This window comes from Podarcis muralis, chromosome 9 (assembly GCF_964188315.1).
Source record: "Podarcis muralis chromosome 9, rPodMur119.hap1.1, whole genome shotgun sequence".
NCBI lineage: Eukaryota > Metazoa > Chordata > Lepidosauria > Squamata > Lacertidae > Podarcis > Podarcis muralis.
Genome location: NC_135663.1, coordinates 15,944,855 through 15,961,939, shown reverse-complemented (window position 1 = coordinate 15,961,939; position 17,085 = coordinate 15,944,855). Strand labels below are relative to the sequence as shown.

Here is a 17,085-nt window from a genome sequence, read left to right as displayed (position 1 = left end):
ACAGGAGGTGAAAGGGTGAATTTAAACAATTCTTCCACTGCTGTAGCCCTGAAAAGCCATCTTCTGAAGTTGACCACTGAGCCACAGTCCCTTCTCATTTCCCCATCTGATGCAGGTGGAAAACTGATCAGAAGAACATCTGGGTTTACGCACTTTAATTTTTAACTCAGTGGCAGGAGGGGGAAGTAAAGGAATCTTTAAAAAGCTCTCACATCTATATTAAGTCTCTCCCTCACACGTATCTAAATATAGAGACTGATTTGCCAAACTTGTTCTCCCACTGGCTTAGCTCTCAGATGAGCTTAAGAGGTACAGATTGTACTTGCAAAATGGGCCAGGGAGTATTTTACCACGAAATTGACAAAGCAACACACACCATATATAGAGAGATAGTCTAGTTGTGGCTATTTTTGGATACAGTACGTTTGGTATGGATTGAAGAGAAAGCAGCAGAGAGGGCGTTTAAAGGCTGCTCCCCGCTTTTACACGATTTCATGCCCAGAACATAACCCCTGCGTAAGTGGGGAGTCATCTGTATACAAGTTTGAAGTCAACAGCGCAGAATATCACTTTCAAGCCCATTGCTGGCTTTCCCCACTAGGTGGGGCTTGCTGCATTCCCAGATTTGAAATTAGTTCAATTAGTCAGAGTATCTGAGTGATTTTTGTTCTGTAATTTCACGGGCTACAGGGCTGGCACGGGGCTGCTGAATAGCAGAGGCATTTTGAGAGGGAGAAGGTGGATTTCATTTAGTTTGGTGGGTAACAACTGCTGTGGAGCTGCAGTCAGCATCACATTGTTCCCTGTACAATAGCCGAAGGGGAATGGTGCCGCAAAGTGACTTTTCCCCATTGCACGGGACTCAAGGCTGGCTGACAATTGCAGCGCTGCGCTCACTCCAAGCCACCTCAAGTCAGCTGTGTGAGAGAAGAGCTGTCCTGTCCTCTTGGACTTGGATGTTGCTCCTGGATCTTCTCTGAGATCTGCTCTGGAGGTGGGTGGAACGTTTCAAGTGGGGACCACTCTATCAAAGAAGAAGAGTTTGGATTTGATATCCCGCTTTATCACTACCCTAAGGAGTCTCAAAGCGGCTAACATTCTCCTTTCCCTTCCTCCCCCATAACAAACACTCTGTGAGGTGAGTGGGGCTGAGAGACTTCAGAGAAGTGTGACTAGCCCAAGGTCAGCCAGCAGCTGCATGTGGAGGAGCGGAGACACGAACCCAGTTCACCAGATTACGAGTCTACTGCTCTTAACCACTACACCACACTGGCAAGACACCCAGAATGACCACTGACATTGGTGAGGAGTTGCTGCTCTTAACTTGGCTGTTAGAACTGTGACTTAAGAACTTGCAACTGAGGTTGCTTTGTCCTCCCCCCTCCCATTTCTTTTTTCCTTGTGCCTTTTTAGAAAGTAAGCCTGAGGGCCGTCTTAATACTGATCTTTGTAAGCTGCTCTGAAAGCCTTTTTTGGATCAAGGGTGGGGTATCGATGCAATGGTGATAATGGTAAGTCCCCACTCTCAAAAGTTAAAAGAATTCACCTTCCACTTGAATGTGGGAAAAATTCCCCCCTCTTTCGCAACTACATGAATGTCCCGGTGAAAGTATGTGTGTGAACTTCAGCCAAACACTACTTTAGACCAATGATTTACCCATAACCAATTTCCTCATACCCAAATGAGTTGGTCAACAGTTATAGAAGGTTCATGTGTTTATGTGCATTCTAGACTCCATGCTTAGTTCATATCAGAAGTATATAAATTGAATAAGAACTGTCCAAGCCAGGTTAGCCATTCGTCCTTTTAGACTCTCGTTGTTGTTTTTAGACTCTTGATTTCCAAGTTCAGCTGAGAAGCTCACTTGGTGACCTTAGGTCTGCCGCTCACTCTTGTCTTCCTTACAGGGTTGTTGCTATGATGATGGGCAGAATGGAAATCCATGCATGTATGCCCCCTTGGATGAATGACATAGCCAACGTAAGAAAATAATGTTTGTTTGCCTGAAGCAATTAGAGTAGAAATTAGTGTACTGAATGGTCTTTGGAGATTTAATTGTTGATTTCAAAACATGTTTTCTTTAAAACTAGGCTATGGGTGGATCTACATTCATGGTTTATAACTTTAAGGAAGAGTTAAGGAATGGTTATCACAATGTATTTGGACATACTATGTTTTGCCTGTAGCATTAATAATACATTATTAAAATGTGACACCAGACGGCGCTGCAGAGCAACCAGGGAAACTGCGTTGTTACGGAGGAAACAGGTAAGGAACGTTTTTGTTTTAACAGTATGCCCTGTGATGTTTAAGAAAGATATATTTAATATCATTCTAATAACGGTAAAAAAGTCAGTGTAGATCCAGCTTCTGTTACGGTGTGGGATTGAAGATCCGTTACTGTTTTTTTCTTTAATTTATGCATTTGCCATGTTTCTATTTACACACCATACTTTCCCATCATACCTTGTTTCTGTACATTCTTAATGTTGGCAGTACAGAAGAGTTCTGCAAGTAATTTTAAAAGACGGAACCAACATATGAGGTCTGGTGAGAAGACCACACTGGTCTCTTAGCATATAGCTCAGCGACAGAGTATCTGCTTTGCTGGCAGAAGATCTCAGGTTCAATCCCTGGTATCTCTAGGTAGGGCTGGGAGAGACCTCAGTCTGATATCCAGAAAGCATCTACACTCAATGTACACAATACTGAGCTAGATGAACCAATGGCAGAAGGCAACTTCCTATACAGTCATATCTTGGAAGTTGAACGGAATCCGTTCCGGAAGTCCGTTCGACTTCCAAAACATTTGGAAACAAAACCAATCGGAAGCCCCGTCGGACATTTGGCTTCCAAAAATAGTTTGCAAACCAGAACAGTCACTTCCAGGTTTGCGGCGTTCGGGAGCCAAAACGTTCGAGAACTAAGCTGTTTGAAAACCAAGGTATTCCTATGATAAGAACACATGCTGAGTCCTAGGCATATAAGGTTTTGTCTTTTTATTTAACTCACAATTGTCAACAAAATATACATTGCAACAGTAAATCCTTTGGTACTACAGTATCATGAGATGCAACATTCACTCTGATTGTAAAGCTAGATTTCTCTCTCTCTCTTTCTCTCTCTCTCTCAACTCCATCACAACCCCCTATGAGACAGAGCAGGAAAAATATGCAGCAAGAAGGGCTTACAGTTCTATAATGGACAGGACAGCTAGTACTGCACATTTAAGGTTGACATCCTCAGCATGTTTACCTAGCAGTAAGCATGCACCAAAATCAGTGGGGCTTACTTCCAAGTAAACATGTGTTGGATCAGGCTCTGCATTTGCCTGGTTAATACTGCTGCCGATAACTGCTATGATTGCTGAAATCAAACGTGTGATATGCATAGAATTGGGAGCAAACATTCAAGTAGAAATTGCATTGCCTTTCTCACACTTCTCTCCTTCACGCACTCAGCAAAACAAATTAAAAAAAAATTCCCAGAAAAAGCCACCTGTTATGAATTTGGGCTCCAATCCTAGCTGCACCCACACATGCGAAAAATCTGGGGAGTGCTCTTAGATAGGCGTGGAGACAGGAGCCTGCCTGTTTATCCACTTAGAGGGTGACCTCATTGTCCTCAATGCTGTGGTGGTCCTCAGCGCTGTGGTGATGATCCTCAGTGCTGTGGTGGTGATCTTCAGTGCTGAGGTCGTGCTCTTCAGTGCTGTGGTGGTGATCCTCAGCGCTGTGGTGGTGGTCCTCAGCGCTGCGGTGATCCTCAGCACTGTGGTGATCCTCAGCGCTTTCGAAAGTTTGGTTGCTGACACTGTCAGCATCATGGTCATGATGTTTCTCTTGGAGTACCCCACTGAGGGCCTTCTTATACTCTCTGCTGTCATGGCTTTCCATGGATACGTGGCTGTCATCGTGGTCACTGTTGTCATGGGGTTCCTCAGCACTCTCAAGTTTCTGGCGGCTGTCATTCTCTGTGCTTTTATCGTGGACCTCTTGGCTGTCTCTCAGGTGACTTGCATCATCACTTTCAAGGCTTGTGTCGTGGCTTTCGAGAGAATGTGACTTGGCGGAATGGGATTCACGGCTCTCCACGTCTGGGGTGCTGTCCACGTCATCCGAAACATCACGAGAATCAAACTGCAAGGCCCACAAATGGAAGACAATAAATAGCCACCCAGAAACAGGAGGGTAAGCTACAGTTTTGACTCACAGAACAAATGTTGTCTCCAACTACGTTTTACTTATAGCAGACCCACTGAACGAACCCAAGTTAGCCATGTCTATTAATTTCAATGGGACGACTCTGAGTAGGACAAACATTGGCTACAATGCTATGCCTACTTGGAAGTAAACCCCATGGCATTCACGTGGACTTTACTCTCAGGTATGTGTGTATAGGATTGCAGCCTTAAACAGGTGTAGCAGTCATCCTCTTTCTTCAGGAAGCTGTAGGAATGGACAGAGAAGCCTAATTTCACCCTGTTTCTGGCTGCATACTCACCACGCCTTTAAACCACCCCACCGCAAAGAATATTATATATATATATATATATAATTACAGCCCCAGACCAGTTTTACATACCATACTAAACGAGCATAAAACACCATAGAATTAAATTTGGATTAACAATCAAATATAATAATAAACAATACGAAATGTGGTTTAGGTCTTAATCTCTAAAATATTATCTAGAGTTTGCATCTGAGCTCTTAGTAGTTGCACAGCTTGTTCCCTGAGTTTTATGGCAGCCGCGCAAAATTTGGCCACCCTTAGCGTGATCTCTGGATCCTTGTCTTCTAACAGAAGACAATAAATCTCGATCACCTCCACGACTGAGTCACAAAGAATATTGGGAATTACAGTTTGTTAAGGGTGCTGGGAACTGTAGCTCTCTGAGGGGTAAACTAAAGTTCCCATGATTCTTTGTGGACGGGGCTGTATACATTTGATGTATGATGGGTATACAGTTATCAGTGCCTCTGGTGCTCAGGCAAAGGTCTGTCCCGTTTAGTTCTCATTTTTTGAAAGAATGCATGAAAGGTCCACATATAAATTGTACATATATTTTTTTACACACTTTTTATGAACCCCCCCCCCCACTTTTAAGAAGATAAAATATGTGCTTTTCAGTCCTCTCATCTGAAATACATATGCATTTCTGTGTGCAGGTTGTAGGTTATAATACATATTGTATGCACACATTTTGTGTGCCAAAACTGCACCAGAAAATCTGCTGTGAAAAGCAGATTGAACGAATTGCTCCCCATCCCTAGGATGACACACACCTAGGAATCTCTAGCAGAACATTCTTAGCAGTTCAGTTTGTTGCTTCTACCCTGTAATACCCAGGGTGGCTTCCTAATAAAGAATAAACTACATTATAAAATAAAATCAGCATTTAAAAATAAATAAATAGACACAATCAACAATCCAAAGTACCTTCACCATTCTACAGTTCCTAAATTTATTATGCCCAGATAGTTATAGTGGCACAGAACAGGGCTGGGTAGGTCAGATAACTTTATAGCGACCTTACGTTTTATTTTTAATTGAACATTTTATTGGGGAACCCAGCAAAATTTCTTTTTCTTCTGGAGTTTTCATGCTTCCAAACAAAAACAAACATGTCTCGGTTAACTAAATTTTAAGACTGGGAATCCCAGAGATTTTGCTTTTCTTTCCTGGGATTGCTAGGACTTTTGTGAAGTCTATCCACCAGATTTTTATTATTTTTATTTTAGGCAGGGAGTTTCCTAAAAGAGCATTACTACTTTTCCTTCCAAGCCTTCTTTGCAACATCTTGCTTCCTGTTTCAACTGGCACCTTCACAGCAACCACAAGCGATACTTTTCAAATATGCAATGTTTTGAATATCTCCGGCTTGCAGAAGCTTCTGTGAGACAGATGGACTTTTAAAACTGAACATTTCCTTCCTCTTATGCGGTTAGGGAAGATGAATGGAAGGAGAATGAGTTGCTTAGGGTTCTAAAAAAGAACACCCAGACGTACCATAGCATTGCTGCCCCGGGGGAATTAAACCATGATGGCCATAGAGTAAGAATTCCACTGGCAAAAATGTGTGAACCGTAACAACGGCAGGTGGATTATATATTTCTAAAGAGGTCAACTGCCTAGCTCTTTTTACTTACAGTACATCTGTAGCATTTACCTTTCCAGATCTTTTGTGTGCCTTTACTGAGTCCTCATAATGTACCAGGTCAACTTTTGCCTTGATTCCATAAGGTACATCTCCTCTGCCAGTAAAGACCTCAGGAGTGACAGGCAAGGAAAAGGGAGCCTCAGTAGGGTAATCTGTGGCGCCGTTTTCGTGTGACTCATCCGACTCATCCGAATCGTCATGGTCATCATCGTCCACATCACTGTGGTCATCGTCATCTTCCTTGCTCTCGCTTTGAGGCACCAGAAGGGTCTGCAAGGAAAGAGAAGCAACTCAATATTACAGGACGCAGAGATGTAACACTCAAAACATGTTTATAGGTCTGGGTGCGCCTGATGACTGCACAACACGAACACAAGCCTAGGGGGAGGGAAAGAGGTGAAAATATTGGGAGGTATGTAGTGATGTATGGAAGTGAGAGCTGGACCATAAAGAAAGCTGATCGCCAAAGAATTGATGCTATTGAATTATGGTGCTGGAGGAGACTCTTGAGAGTCCCATGGACTGCAAGAAGATCAAACCTATCCATTCTGAAGGAAATCAGCCCTGAGTGCTCACTGGAAGGACAGATCCTGAAGCTGAGGCTCCAAGACTTTGGCCACCTCATGAGAAGAGAAGACTCCCTGGAAAAGACCCTGATGTTGGGAAAGATGGAGGGCACAAGGAGAAGGGGATGATGGAGGACGAGATGGTTGGACAGTGTTCTCAAAGCTACCAGCATGAGTTTGACCAAACTGCAGGAGGCAGTGGAAGACAAGAGTGCTTGGCATGCTCTGGTCCATGGGGTCACGAAGAGTCAGACACGACTAAACGACTAAACAACAACATGTGGTATGTGGAGGGGAGAATTAGTTAGGCACCCATACTGTCTGCTGAGTGTCCTCTGCAGATGGCTTTTCCAGCCCTTGTCTTGCAACACTAATACAAACTCAATCTCTGTTTCCTAATATACAGGTTCTCGTCCCCCACCCCAGGCCATGTAAACTCCCTCCTGTGGTTCCCGCACTGGGGGGAACAGTGATCTGCGATGGATGGAAGTGAAGGGCACGTGGATGTAAGAAAAAATATTCTGCGGCAGGGAAGTGAAAGGCACATGGATGAAACAATATTCTACAGCAGGGATGGAGAGCCTGCAGCCTTCCAAAATTTTGTTGGACTGTGGCTCCCATCAGCCCTGACAATTGGTAATGCTGGCTGAGGCTTGATGGGAGTTGAAGTCCAACAACGCTGGGGAGAGCCATAGGCTCCTCATCCCTGTTGTACAATCCTTCTAGTGGCAGCACTGACGCAGGGGTTTCGTACTTAAGATGCACATGGTTGGAGGAAAACCTACCTGTTGCTCAGTGATCTCATCGCTTTCTTCGGAAGACAGAGAGGCCTGGAAATGAAACAGTTATTTTGTGAAGGCTTGTTTTACACACACACATACACACACACCATGATCCCACTGAATTAAAAAAAAAGTCAAATGAGTAGTTTTAGGACAGACAAAACGTCTCTGCGCACTGCATGGCTGACTAATGGGATTTGCTGCTACACAATAGAGTGATGGCCAGTGGCTCAGATGGCTTTAGGAGAAGATTAGACAAATGCAAGAAGGGTAGGTCTATAAAGGGCTCTTATCCTTGACAGCTAACTGGAACCTCTGGATTTAGAGGCAGGGAAGCTCAGAATACCAGAGGACAAGCACAGAGGGAGAGCTATTGCCTTTAAGCAATGCCTGGAGGCTTCCCAGAACTATCTGGTTGGCTTCTGTTGAGAAGAGGATGGAGGTGGCAGGAATTTCCTTATGATCTCTTTCTGGTCAAGCGATGGATAGGTGTTTGGGTTTGGATTCAATTGGAAAGTATATATATAAAAAATACAAACTAGAAACACAAAATGAATAGAAAAGTGACCAAAAATTAAATCTAGGAACCAATACGGAGTCCGAGGCAAGCTAAAAGTTAGTCATGACTAATGCCCAGTGGGATTTCCACGTTGATCCTATGCATCTTTACTTGGAATACAGTCCCACTGAGTTCAGTTGAACCTATTTCCAGGTAAGTATGCACAGAATTGCAGCTAGGTTGGAATTTTATCCAACCAGGTCTGTGGAAAATTATCTCTGCTGAAATTCTCTTGGACCAAGAACAAGAGCAAATTATCTGAATGGTTGCCTACCTACATGGATAGAAGAGTACTGGCTCTAGATTCAACCCTACTGTCCCCTCTTGGCATTACAGTACAGTATAAAAGTAAAAGTACCCCTGACTGTTAGGTCCAGTCATGGACAACTCTGGGGTTGCGCTCTCATCTCGCTCTATAGGCCGAGGGAGGCAGCCTTTGTCCGCAGCCAGCATGACTAAGCCGCTTCTGGCGAACCAGAGCAGCGCATGGAAACGTTGTTTACCTTCCCATCGAAGTGGTACCTATTTATCTACTTGCACTTAATGTGCTTTTGACCTGCTAGGTGGGCAGGAGCTGGGACCGAACAACAGGAGCAGGGATTCGAACCACTGACCTTCTGATCGGCAAGCCCTAGGCTCTGTGGTTTAGACCACAGTGCCACCTGCATCCCACTCAGTACAGTATAGGTTATATAAAATGTTGGTTGTACTCAGAATGGACCCATTGAAATGAATGGGTGGGCCAAATCTTGGTCCCTTGATTTCAATGTGAGTGGAACTTAGCTGGGTACAACCACATCTTGATTCTTTAACTTGATGGAGAAGAAAGGCTTCGTACCGGCTGGGAGGACTCCTGATGCTCTTGAGACTCGTGGCTGTTCACATGCTCCTGGCTGTGCTCCTGGCTATGTGAGTGATGGTGGTGATGCCCGTGAGCGTGGTGTTTATGATGATGCTTGGCAACCTTTAACAATACAAAAAACCAATGTTGGCATTCAGTGTGCAACATCGCAGAGCTTGGCTAACGCAGAAGGGGAACCAGGGCCTTGTGAATGGATATCCACCCCAGAACTGTGAGAACAAGGTGGAATAGTTAGAAGAATTCAGATCCTACTGCAGAAGTGTTAGGGATGATTGAAAATATTTCAGCTAGTGCCACCTTGAAATCAGTATTGGCCATATCAGGGCTGTGCGCAGTTCTGATTACCTCAGCTTGTATACACCATACATTGAAAGCACTTCCTCTCCCCGAACTGTGGTTTCCCCTCACAAAGGTACAATGCTCAGCATCCTTAACAAACTACACTTCCCAGGATCCTTTGGGGGGGTGCTTTAAATACAGTCGTACCTCGGGTTAAGTACTTAATTCGTTCCGGAGGTCCATTCTTAACCTGAAACTGTTCTTAACCTGAAGCACCACTTTAGCTAATGGGGCCTCCTGCTGCCGCCGCGCTGCAGGAGCACGATTTCTGTTCTCATCCTGAGGTAAAGTTCTTAACCTGAAGTACTATTTCTGGGTTAGCGGAGTCTGTAACCTGAAGCGTATGTAACCTGAAGTGTATGTAACCCGAGGTACCACTGTATATGGTATGAACGCAGCCTAAGGCTCTGAGGAAGGTGCGGGAAAGTCAACAAAAGTGACTAACTGTTCAATCTTCTGCATCTTTACTCAGAACAGAAGTAATTCTCGCTGTGTCCTGTGGGGCTTACTCCCCAGGAAGAGAGGGTAGGACAGCAGCTGAGGGGATGGAAGATGCTCTACTTGGAAGCAGGTCATTGTTTTTGCTTGTTTTCTCAAAGGGGGCACATGAATTCATGAAAAAGAGACTCAGCCTTATGTAATAGGTGTGTGGATCTCAGAATCGTGGAATTAATCCCGAGCTGTGATATAATAAATCCAACAGTAAAATGAATGGAGTGCTAAAAGGATGGGGGGGGGAAGGAACTTACATGATAATCTTCAGAACTCTTTGAATCACCATGGTGTTTGCCAACCTTTGAAAAGAAATGCGGGGGAATAGAGAGTCAGTATCGATTCACTTATTCTGCATTACGGAAATACGTGCTTCTCATGGTTTATTTGTTGTATTTGTATTGTACTTACTGGAGCTGCCAAGGCGATGGCGAAGAGACACATGCACAGCACAACGATCTTCAACATGATGGATTTGCAGTTGACTGTTCAAAAACAAAACGAACACTTCACTCTTAGGACCAGTCCAAACGCACAGAAATAGCACACGGTATAATTCTTCTTGGAAAGTACCATCTCAGACTTCAAGAGGGAGATAGAATGTTTTCCTAACATACAATTCTGCCCAATATACTCATTTTTACAAAACACATTTCCCCGTTATCTATATTTTCGCTCATATATTTGTATATTATTTTAATATGCATCTTTTAAAAAATATATTACAAACTTTATTGAAAGCATATGCATTTTGTTTTCTTTGCACACATTACTTGGCTAGAGAACTGCACTGCAAAATCTGGGGGATTTCCAAGGATTTCCGTGTTTCACTTTGCATATTGTTTTGGAAAGTGGGAATCAAGTAGATTCACCTTTAAATGTGGACTGAATTAAATTTCTCCCCCATCTGCAAGTTTGCATGTGTGACTATATATATATAAAACCACAGAAAGCTATATAAACAAAGAGGCTAGCATTCTGCCTGTATAACTTTCTTCTAGGTTTTGCACCCCGATACAATATTTCCCCTCCAAATATTATTCCAGGAAAATACCGTATCAAATCAGAATCAGTTCCCATTGGTTATGCCGTATGTATTTATGCTATCACTTGACAAAGCTAATCCAAGCAACAGAAGAGAACTTCTGCTGCCCAACATCAGACAAAAGGGAGTTAGATTGACTTCTAAATTCAGCACTTTGTTTGGGCTGAGAGATGAAAGAACTGAACATATGACCTCTGCAGATAAGATGCTCTTGATATGGTCTGATCCCAGGCCATGACTGCAGTGGGAAAAATCTCTATGTACTGTATATGTGGTGCTGCAAACATTGGTGTGGGCAAGGCCTGCCCCCTAGATCAAGTAAAACAATAGAAATACTTAACTAACGGACTAATCATGTTGGCTCTGCACCCCCAACAAAAGTCCTGCCCCCCCAACAAAAATGGGCTGTGCCCATTGCTGCGAGTCAACATTGGGAGTTGTAATGACTGGGCATCTGCTGAGGCCCATGTCCCAGAGGAGGCCCCTCCAGCAACCCCTAGCACAGCTTTCCTTAACCAGAGGACCTCCAGAACTTTGGACTACACCCATCAACCCCTGCCAGCATGTGCAATGGCCTAGGATGATGGGATTTGTAGTCCAAAACATCTGGAGGGCACCAGGTAGCGGAAGAGTGCCATAGAACCTCCTGGCCCTACTCCTTCTTGCTGTTGCTTCCAGTTTACTTGTACTGTCTATAAGCGAGGGCCATGAGATGAGAGCAAAGTCATGGAGCATCCTTCCTCTGTCCCTCTGGGCAGTGATGTAGAATGGGTCGAAAGGGGCAGGACTAAACAAATGGGCAGGAGCAACAGTGATGCAGAGGAGAGGGACTACTTGGGAAGGGCATATTTCCTAAGCCTTCCCTGAAAACCAAAAACCAAACATCCCTGGAGACTGCAAAACTTACTTCCTAGATGCTGCTGGAATGTTTCTTGGAGTTAATTGTTAGAGAAAATGGAACAAGCCCCACTTTCTGGTTCTGAGATCTACTGCAGTTGCCTGCCAAAGGGTAATTCTTTGAGATTCTACCAAGGAGCTGACAGTGTTCACAAATAATATAACAACCAACAGGGCGATCCTATATTCATATACTCAGAACTCAAATTCAGTGGAATTTACTCCCTAGTATCTGTGCTTAGTATTGCAGCCGGAGTCGATGAATGAAATAAACACCAAGACAATATTGACAAAGATTTGTCTTGTTACTACATCTTCTGCTACCCTACCCTGACTCATTTGCTCGAGGCATCAAGAGCTGTTTGTTTTGGAATAACCTTTCAATACTATTTGCAACTGTGGGACACTGCAGTTTGGATTGCATAAAGCTATTGAATGGTGTCAGATGGTGTCAGTTGGCTCCTTACCTCTCTTGCCCTGACCTAGCCACTGTGATCCACGTGACAGTCACCTCTAGACTGGATTATTGTAACTCGCTCTACGTGGGGCTGCCCTTGGGACTGACCCAGAAACTCCAGCGGGTGCAGAATGCCGCAGCGAGACTCCTAACGGGGTCCTCGCTGCGAGATCACATTCACCCGGTGCTATACCAGCTGCACTGGCTCCCGGTGGAGTACAGGATCAGGTTTAAGGTGCTGGTTTTAACCTTTAAAGCCCTATACGGCCTAGGACCCTCTTACCTATGGGACCGCCTCTCCTGGTATGTCCCACAGAGGAACTTATGATCTTCAAACAAAAACATCTTGGAGGTCCCAGGCCACAGAGAGGTTAGGTTGGCCTCAACCAGAGCCAGGGCTTTTTCGGCTGTGGCCCCGATCTGGTGGAATGCTCTGCCACAAGAGATTAGGGCCCTGCGGGACTTGACATCTTTCCGCAGGGCCTGCAAAACAGTGCTGTTCCACCAGACCTTTGGTCAGGGCACAGCCTGACTCCCTCCTTTGGCAATCTTCACAGAACTCTAGCCCAATGGTTGCCATCAATTTGATTTGAAGTAATTTTTTAATGAAATGATTTTAGAATGTTGTATTATTTTATTGTTGTTAGCCGCCCTGAGCCCAGCCTCGGCTGGGGAGGGCGGGATATAAATAAAAAGTTATTATTATTATTAAATCTGTAGGCTTTTGGTAACTTCCCCTCCCTTCTATGGATCTACCATCCTCAGCATAGCTCAGTCAGTAGAGTATGAGACTCTTAATCTCAGAATTGTGGGTTCAAGCCCCATGTTGGGCAAAATATTCCTAGATTGCAGGGGGTTGGACTAGATGATCCTTGTGGTCCCTTCCAACTCTACAATTCTGTGAGTCTATGATTCTAATTCTCAGTTAACTTATTCCAGAGTAGCCCTCAAGGCACTCTGTGAGATTTAAAGCTTACAGACTGCAAAAGGACACACACTATTTTATTTTAAAAACCTCTGTCTTGCTTGAGAATATTACAATCCAATAGAATTTACTGATTTTCGCTCCATGCAGATTAATGCACCAGTTCTATAAATTTCCACAGACATCAGAGCACTGTAGTATTGTTGGAGGATAAAAATGTAAGAGGAAAACACTGCCTCGTAGCCAAAGGGGAAATTCTAGAAGAGAGAATTTCCATGGGGCGTCCCAACTCATCAGCCAACAGATTTTCTCTCTTTCTCTGACCTTGCTGCACATTAATATGAATAGGAACCTGAAGCAGAATTTTAATTCTAAGTTGGTTTTGTAATTGATCCTTCCTTCAAAGGCATTTGGAAAGAACAAGCTGAAATTTCCAAATCAGGAAGGATCGCATTGCTCAGTGTGGCACTGCAGGGGGGGAAACTGATGAATCAGGGCTCAGGGGACATCAGAAATTGATGAATCACGACGGACGGCTAGGTATTAGCAACCAGGCTGATGGGAAAGCTGGCACACTTCACCATGCATTGCCCTTCCTCTCACAAGGTTAATGAGCACTTGCGCTAAGAGAGAAAATCGATGGGAGAACATTGCACCAAAATGTATTTGAGCAAAACCCTTGCAGAGCAAAGCAGGAGTGCTTTTTCAGAGATTAAATGCAAGAGTAATATGATGGCTTTTAGCTAGGTGCACAGTGATAATTAACTAGAAATTGCATGTGAGTTGATGGTACAAGAAGTTAAAGAACCTCCTTGGACAGAGTTAAAGTCAAGCCCAGACCCTCCAGGCCTCTGATCCCAATACATGTGAAATAATAACTGAGCATATACAGAGTGATTTTCCCCCACTACCAAGTAATTACATCCTGCACTTGCATATATGGGACTAAGGAAACAGATTTGTTAGTTATGGTTGCCAACTGTTTTTCCTTGACAGGGTTCTTCTGTCTTTTAACAGCTGCATGGTAGGCTGAATATTCAGCTCCTATTTCTGTGCATTAGGTGTCTGTTAAAGACATAGGACTGCCCTACCCCCAACATAAAGCAGCTGGCTGGCAGCCCTAGTTTCCAAAGCATAGAATCTGAATTTCTGACAAGCTTATTTGTTATATTTTCATCCTCCTCTTCCCCCGTGTTATTCTCACAACAACCCTGTGAGGTAGGTTAGGCTAACAAACAGTGGCTGGTCCTAAGTCACCCATTGAACTTCATGGGTTGAGTGAGGATTCGAATCCTGCACAGTCCTAGTCCAGCACTCTAACCTTTGACCCACACTGGCTATCTGCGTGTAAACCCCTAGACTTCAAATATTATAAATTTAGCATCAGGGATGCCGGAATGAAAACTACATCTTGTGCCAAATCGTGTGGCATTGGGAGCTGGCAAGGGTACAACTCACAAATCTGTGTTTTTAAGTGGCAGGTTCTATTCAGCTATACTCTCTCTCATAAACCGCTTCCTCCCCGAATCCCTAAACGTTCTCCCTAGTTCAGGCAAAAGAGGCGTTGTAAATTATTTTTAAAGCTGTGCACTAAAAGTCTTTCTTTCTCTGCCCCTGAAGCTGGAGGAGTTTAAAGCCTCCATCAAGTACTGCTGCACTGCTTTCAGCTTTCTGGAAATATAAGAATACTGAATAAAATAGGTAAAGCAAAAGGAAAAGGCTCTGGTACCTTGCGTTGTCTGGATCCGAAGTGTAGTCTGAGGCAGAGGTCTGCTGGTTTGTATGGAGAAGCTCAAGGCAATCCTCTGATCATTCACTCAGATGGTGCGTGATCGTCCTTCTCCTGTTCTGCTGCTTTTCCGTCTGCAGACCTCTGGAATTTAAACTCTTCTCCCAGACACGAGCCGACCAATCCCCACGAGGCGGAAAGGATGAGGTCATGAGGTTTCTTGTCACTGTCCTCCCACCGTTCTCCTACATTTCCTTCTGGGGTTTGTGGCTTTCAAAGCAAACAAGAAACTACTCTATGGTTAAAGCATTACTTATGTACAATCCCATTAACAGGCATTTCAGATCAACGCCCAGCATTCAGTCCTGAGCCAGAGGGCTTTAGGGTCAAAGAACTTTTCATGGCATTTGTCGGAAGGAGAAATAAAATTGGGAGGTAGGTTTTTTCCCCATGGATAAGGAACGTCTTCATCTCAAAACAAATCATTAGAAGCTGAGGGTGGGGGGAATATGCGCTGCACACAAACCACAGGGAACAGTGGGGTGCGAATAGCATCTCTGAAACATAAATGACGAGGCAGCTCAGAATTAATCTGTATGGAAACAAATTCTTATAGATTTTATATTTAGGGAGCTTGGAAAGGGGAAGAAAGAAAGCAAAACGCCAGCTTTTGCAATATTTGCCTCCTGTCCTACAATGTGGTTGACCTCTGTCACCAGTACTGGCTTATAAGGGTGGCCGAACCAAATTCTTGATCCTTCTTTCCTCATCTGCCAGAATGCTCATATACATTCAACTGGTCCTCATTCTTCCTGTTCTTCCTTTGGGACCCATAACTTTATGTAACTACTGGTGATCCATCACTTGGAAAAGGCAGCTTTGTGGGAAGGCCCTGGGCTTCCCTAGTAAACCAGCCGATCACAGGCCAGATTGTCTTCCTGCTGCCAAATGGGCCAATGGCGACAGTACTTAGCGGGCGTTCCCCTGGGCGCGGGACCATCTGACAAATTGCGGCCCTTGGCACCACGTCCAGGAGAAGTTTAAATGCCTGGCCTGCAGGGTCTTTCTGTCTCGCTTTGCTGGTTCTCCCACCCTCTCTCCCTCAGATCAGGGTTTTTCACGGATGGTACAATCTTGCTGTGGACAATGCCAGTAGCCTAATTTTCAGGGGCCGGGCAGGAATTTCCCCCACTTGGCTAATTGGCACCACCATTTGGGCTTTCACCTACCTCACAGCAATTGTCACAACTTTGTAAGGCGGATAGGCATTGGGTAAGTCTTGGTTGGAGGGGAGGTTGTAGCCTACACCTCCATAGAAGAAGAAGAGTTTGGATTTGATATCCCACTTTATCACAACCCTAAGGAGTCTCAAAGCAGCTAACATTCTCCTTTCCCTTCCTCCCCCACAACAAACACTCTGTGAGGTGAGTGAGGCTGGGAGACTTCAGAGAAGTGTGACTAGCCCAAGGTCACCCAGCAGCTGCATGTGGAGGAGTGGAGACGCAAACCTGGTTCACCAGATTACGAGTCTACCGCTCTTAACCACTACACCACACTGGCTCTCACTGGGTAAGGGTATCCTCTTAAAAGGCTCTGGGAGGAGTGGCTCCTGTCCGATGCCCAGGCGGGGGCTAGGGCCACGCCACTCCTCAAATGCGGACCACTTTGGGAATGTCCCAATTTGACGTAGGTCATAGGGTGCCCCCTCCCCCGCTGTCTTCGCCCTTAGAAACATTCCCAGTGGATGGGCAGGAGTGACATGCGCTGTTGCTTACCCCAATGCCTATGGCCAAACCCCACATCTGTAACCAATAACGTTGTGGCCTTATTTGATCCCAAAAACCAATATGCTGTGTGTTGTCTAGTTATTCACACCTTAGGGAACAGGGTGGTTACAGGGCCTTGATGCGCAAATCCTTCTTTTTATCAAGCAATATATAAACTTTACTAAACTAATAGGGAGGCTACTGCTGCTGCTTGAAGAGGTGGCAAAGTTTATATACCACCTCATATATATCATGGTCATCCCCACTCCCAAATATTAAAAAAAAATTCTCCCAAGTATCATTAGGGGTCATTTTCACACAACACACATGAAATAAGAAGAAGAAGAAGAAGAAGAAGAAGAAGAAGAAGAAGAAGAAGAAGAAGAAGAAGAAGAAGAAGGCGAATACATTGAATTTTGTACATAAACACATTTTTTTTGCAAAGCAAAATATCTGAATGTCATGCCTTTTTTTTGCATCAGTGCATTCTTATATACACTTT

At 44.3% G+C, this 17,085-nt stretch overlaps 1 protein-coding gene across 1 annotated transcript; it reads right to left on the bottom strand.

Annotated features, from left to right (window-relative positions):
• Positions 1–2,985: 2,985 nt before the first annotated feature.
• LOC114604399 (uncharacterized) lies at positions 2,986–15,030 on the bottom strand. The gene is made up of 7 exons (XM_028744466.2): positions 14,818–15,030; positions 10,176–10,249; positions 10,022–10,066; positions 8,910–9,035; positions 7,516–7,560; positions 6,174–6,434; positions 2,986–4,140 (listed from the first exon to the last, which is right to left on the bottom strand). Exons 2-7 carry the CDS (start codon positions 10,230–10,232, stop codon positions 3,604–3,606), a joined length of 1,071 nt encoding a protein of 356 aa, XP_028600299.2. The 5' UTR covers positions 10,233–10,249; positions 14,818–15,030; the 3' UTR covers positions 2,986–3,603.
• Between the last annotated feature and the right edge of the window lie 2,055 nt (positions 15,031–17,085).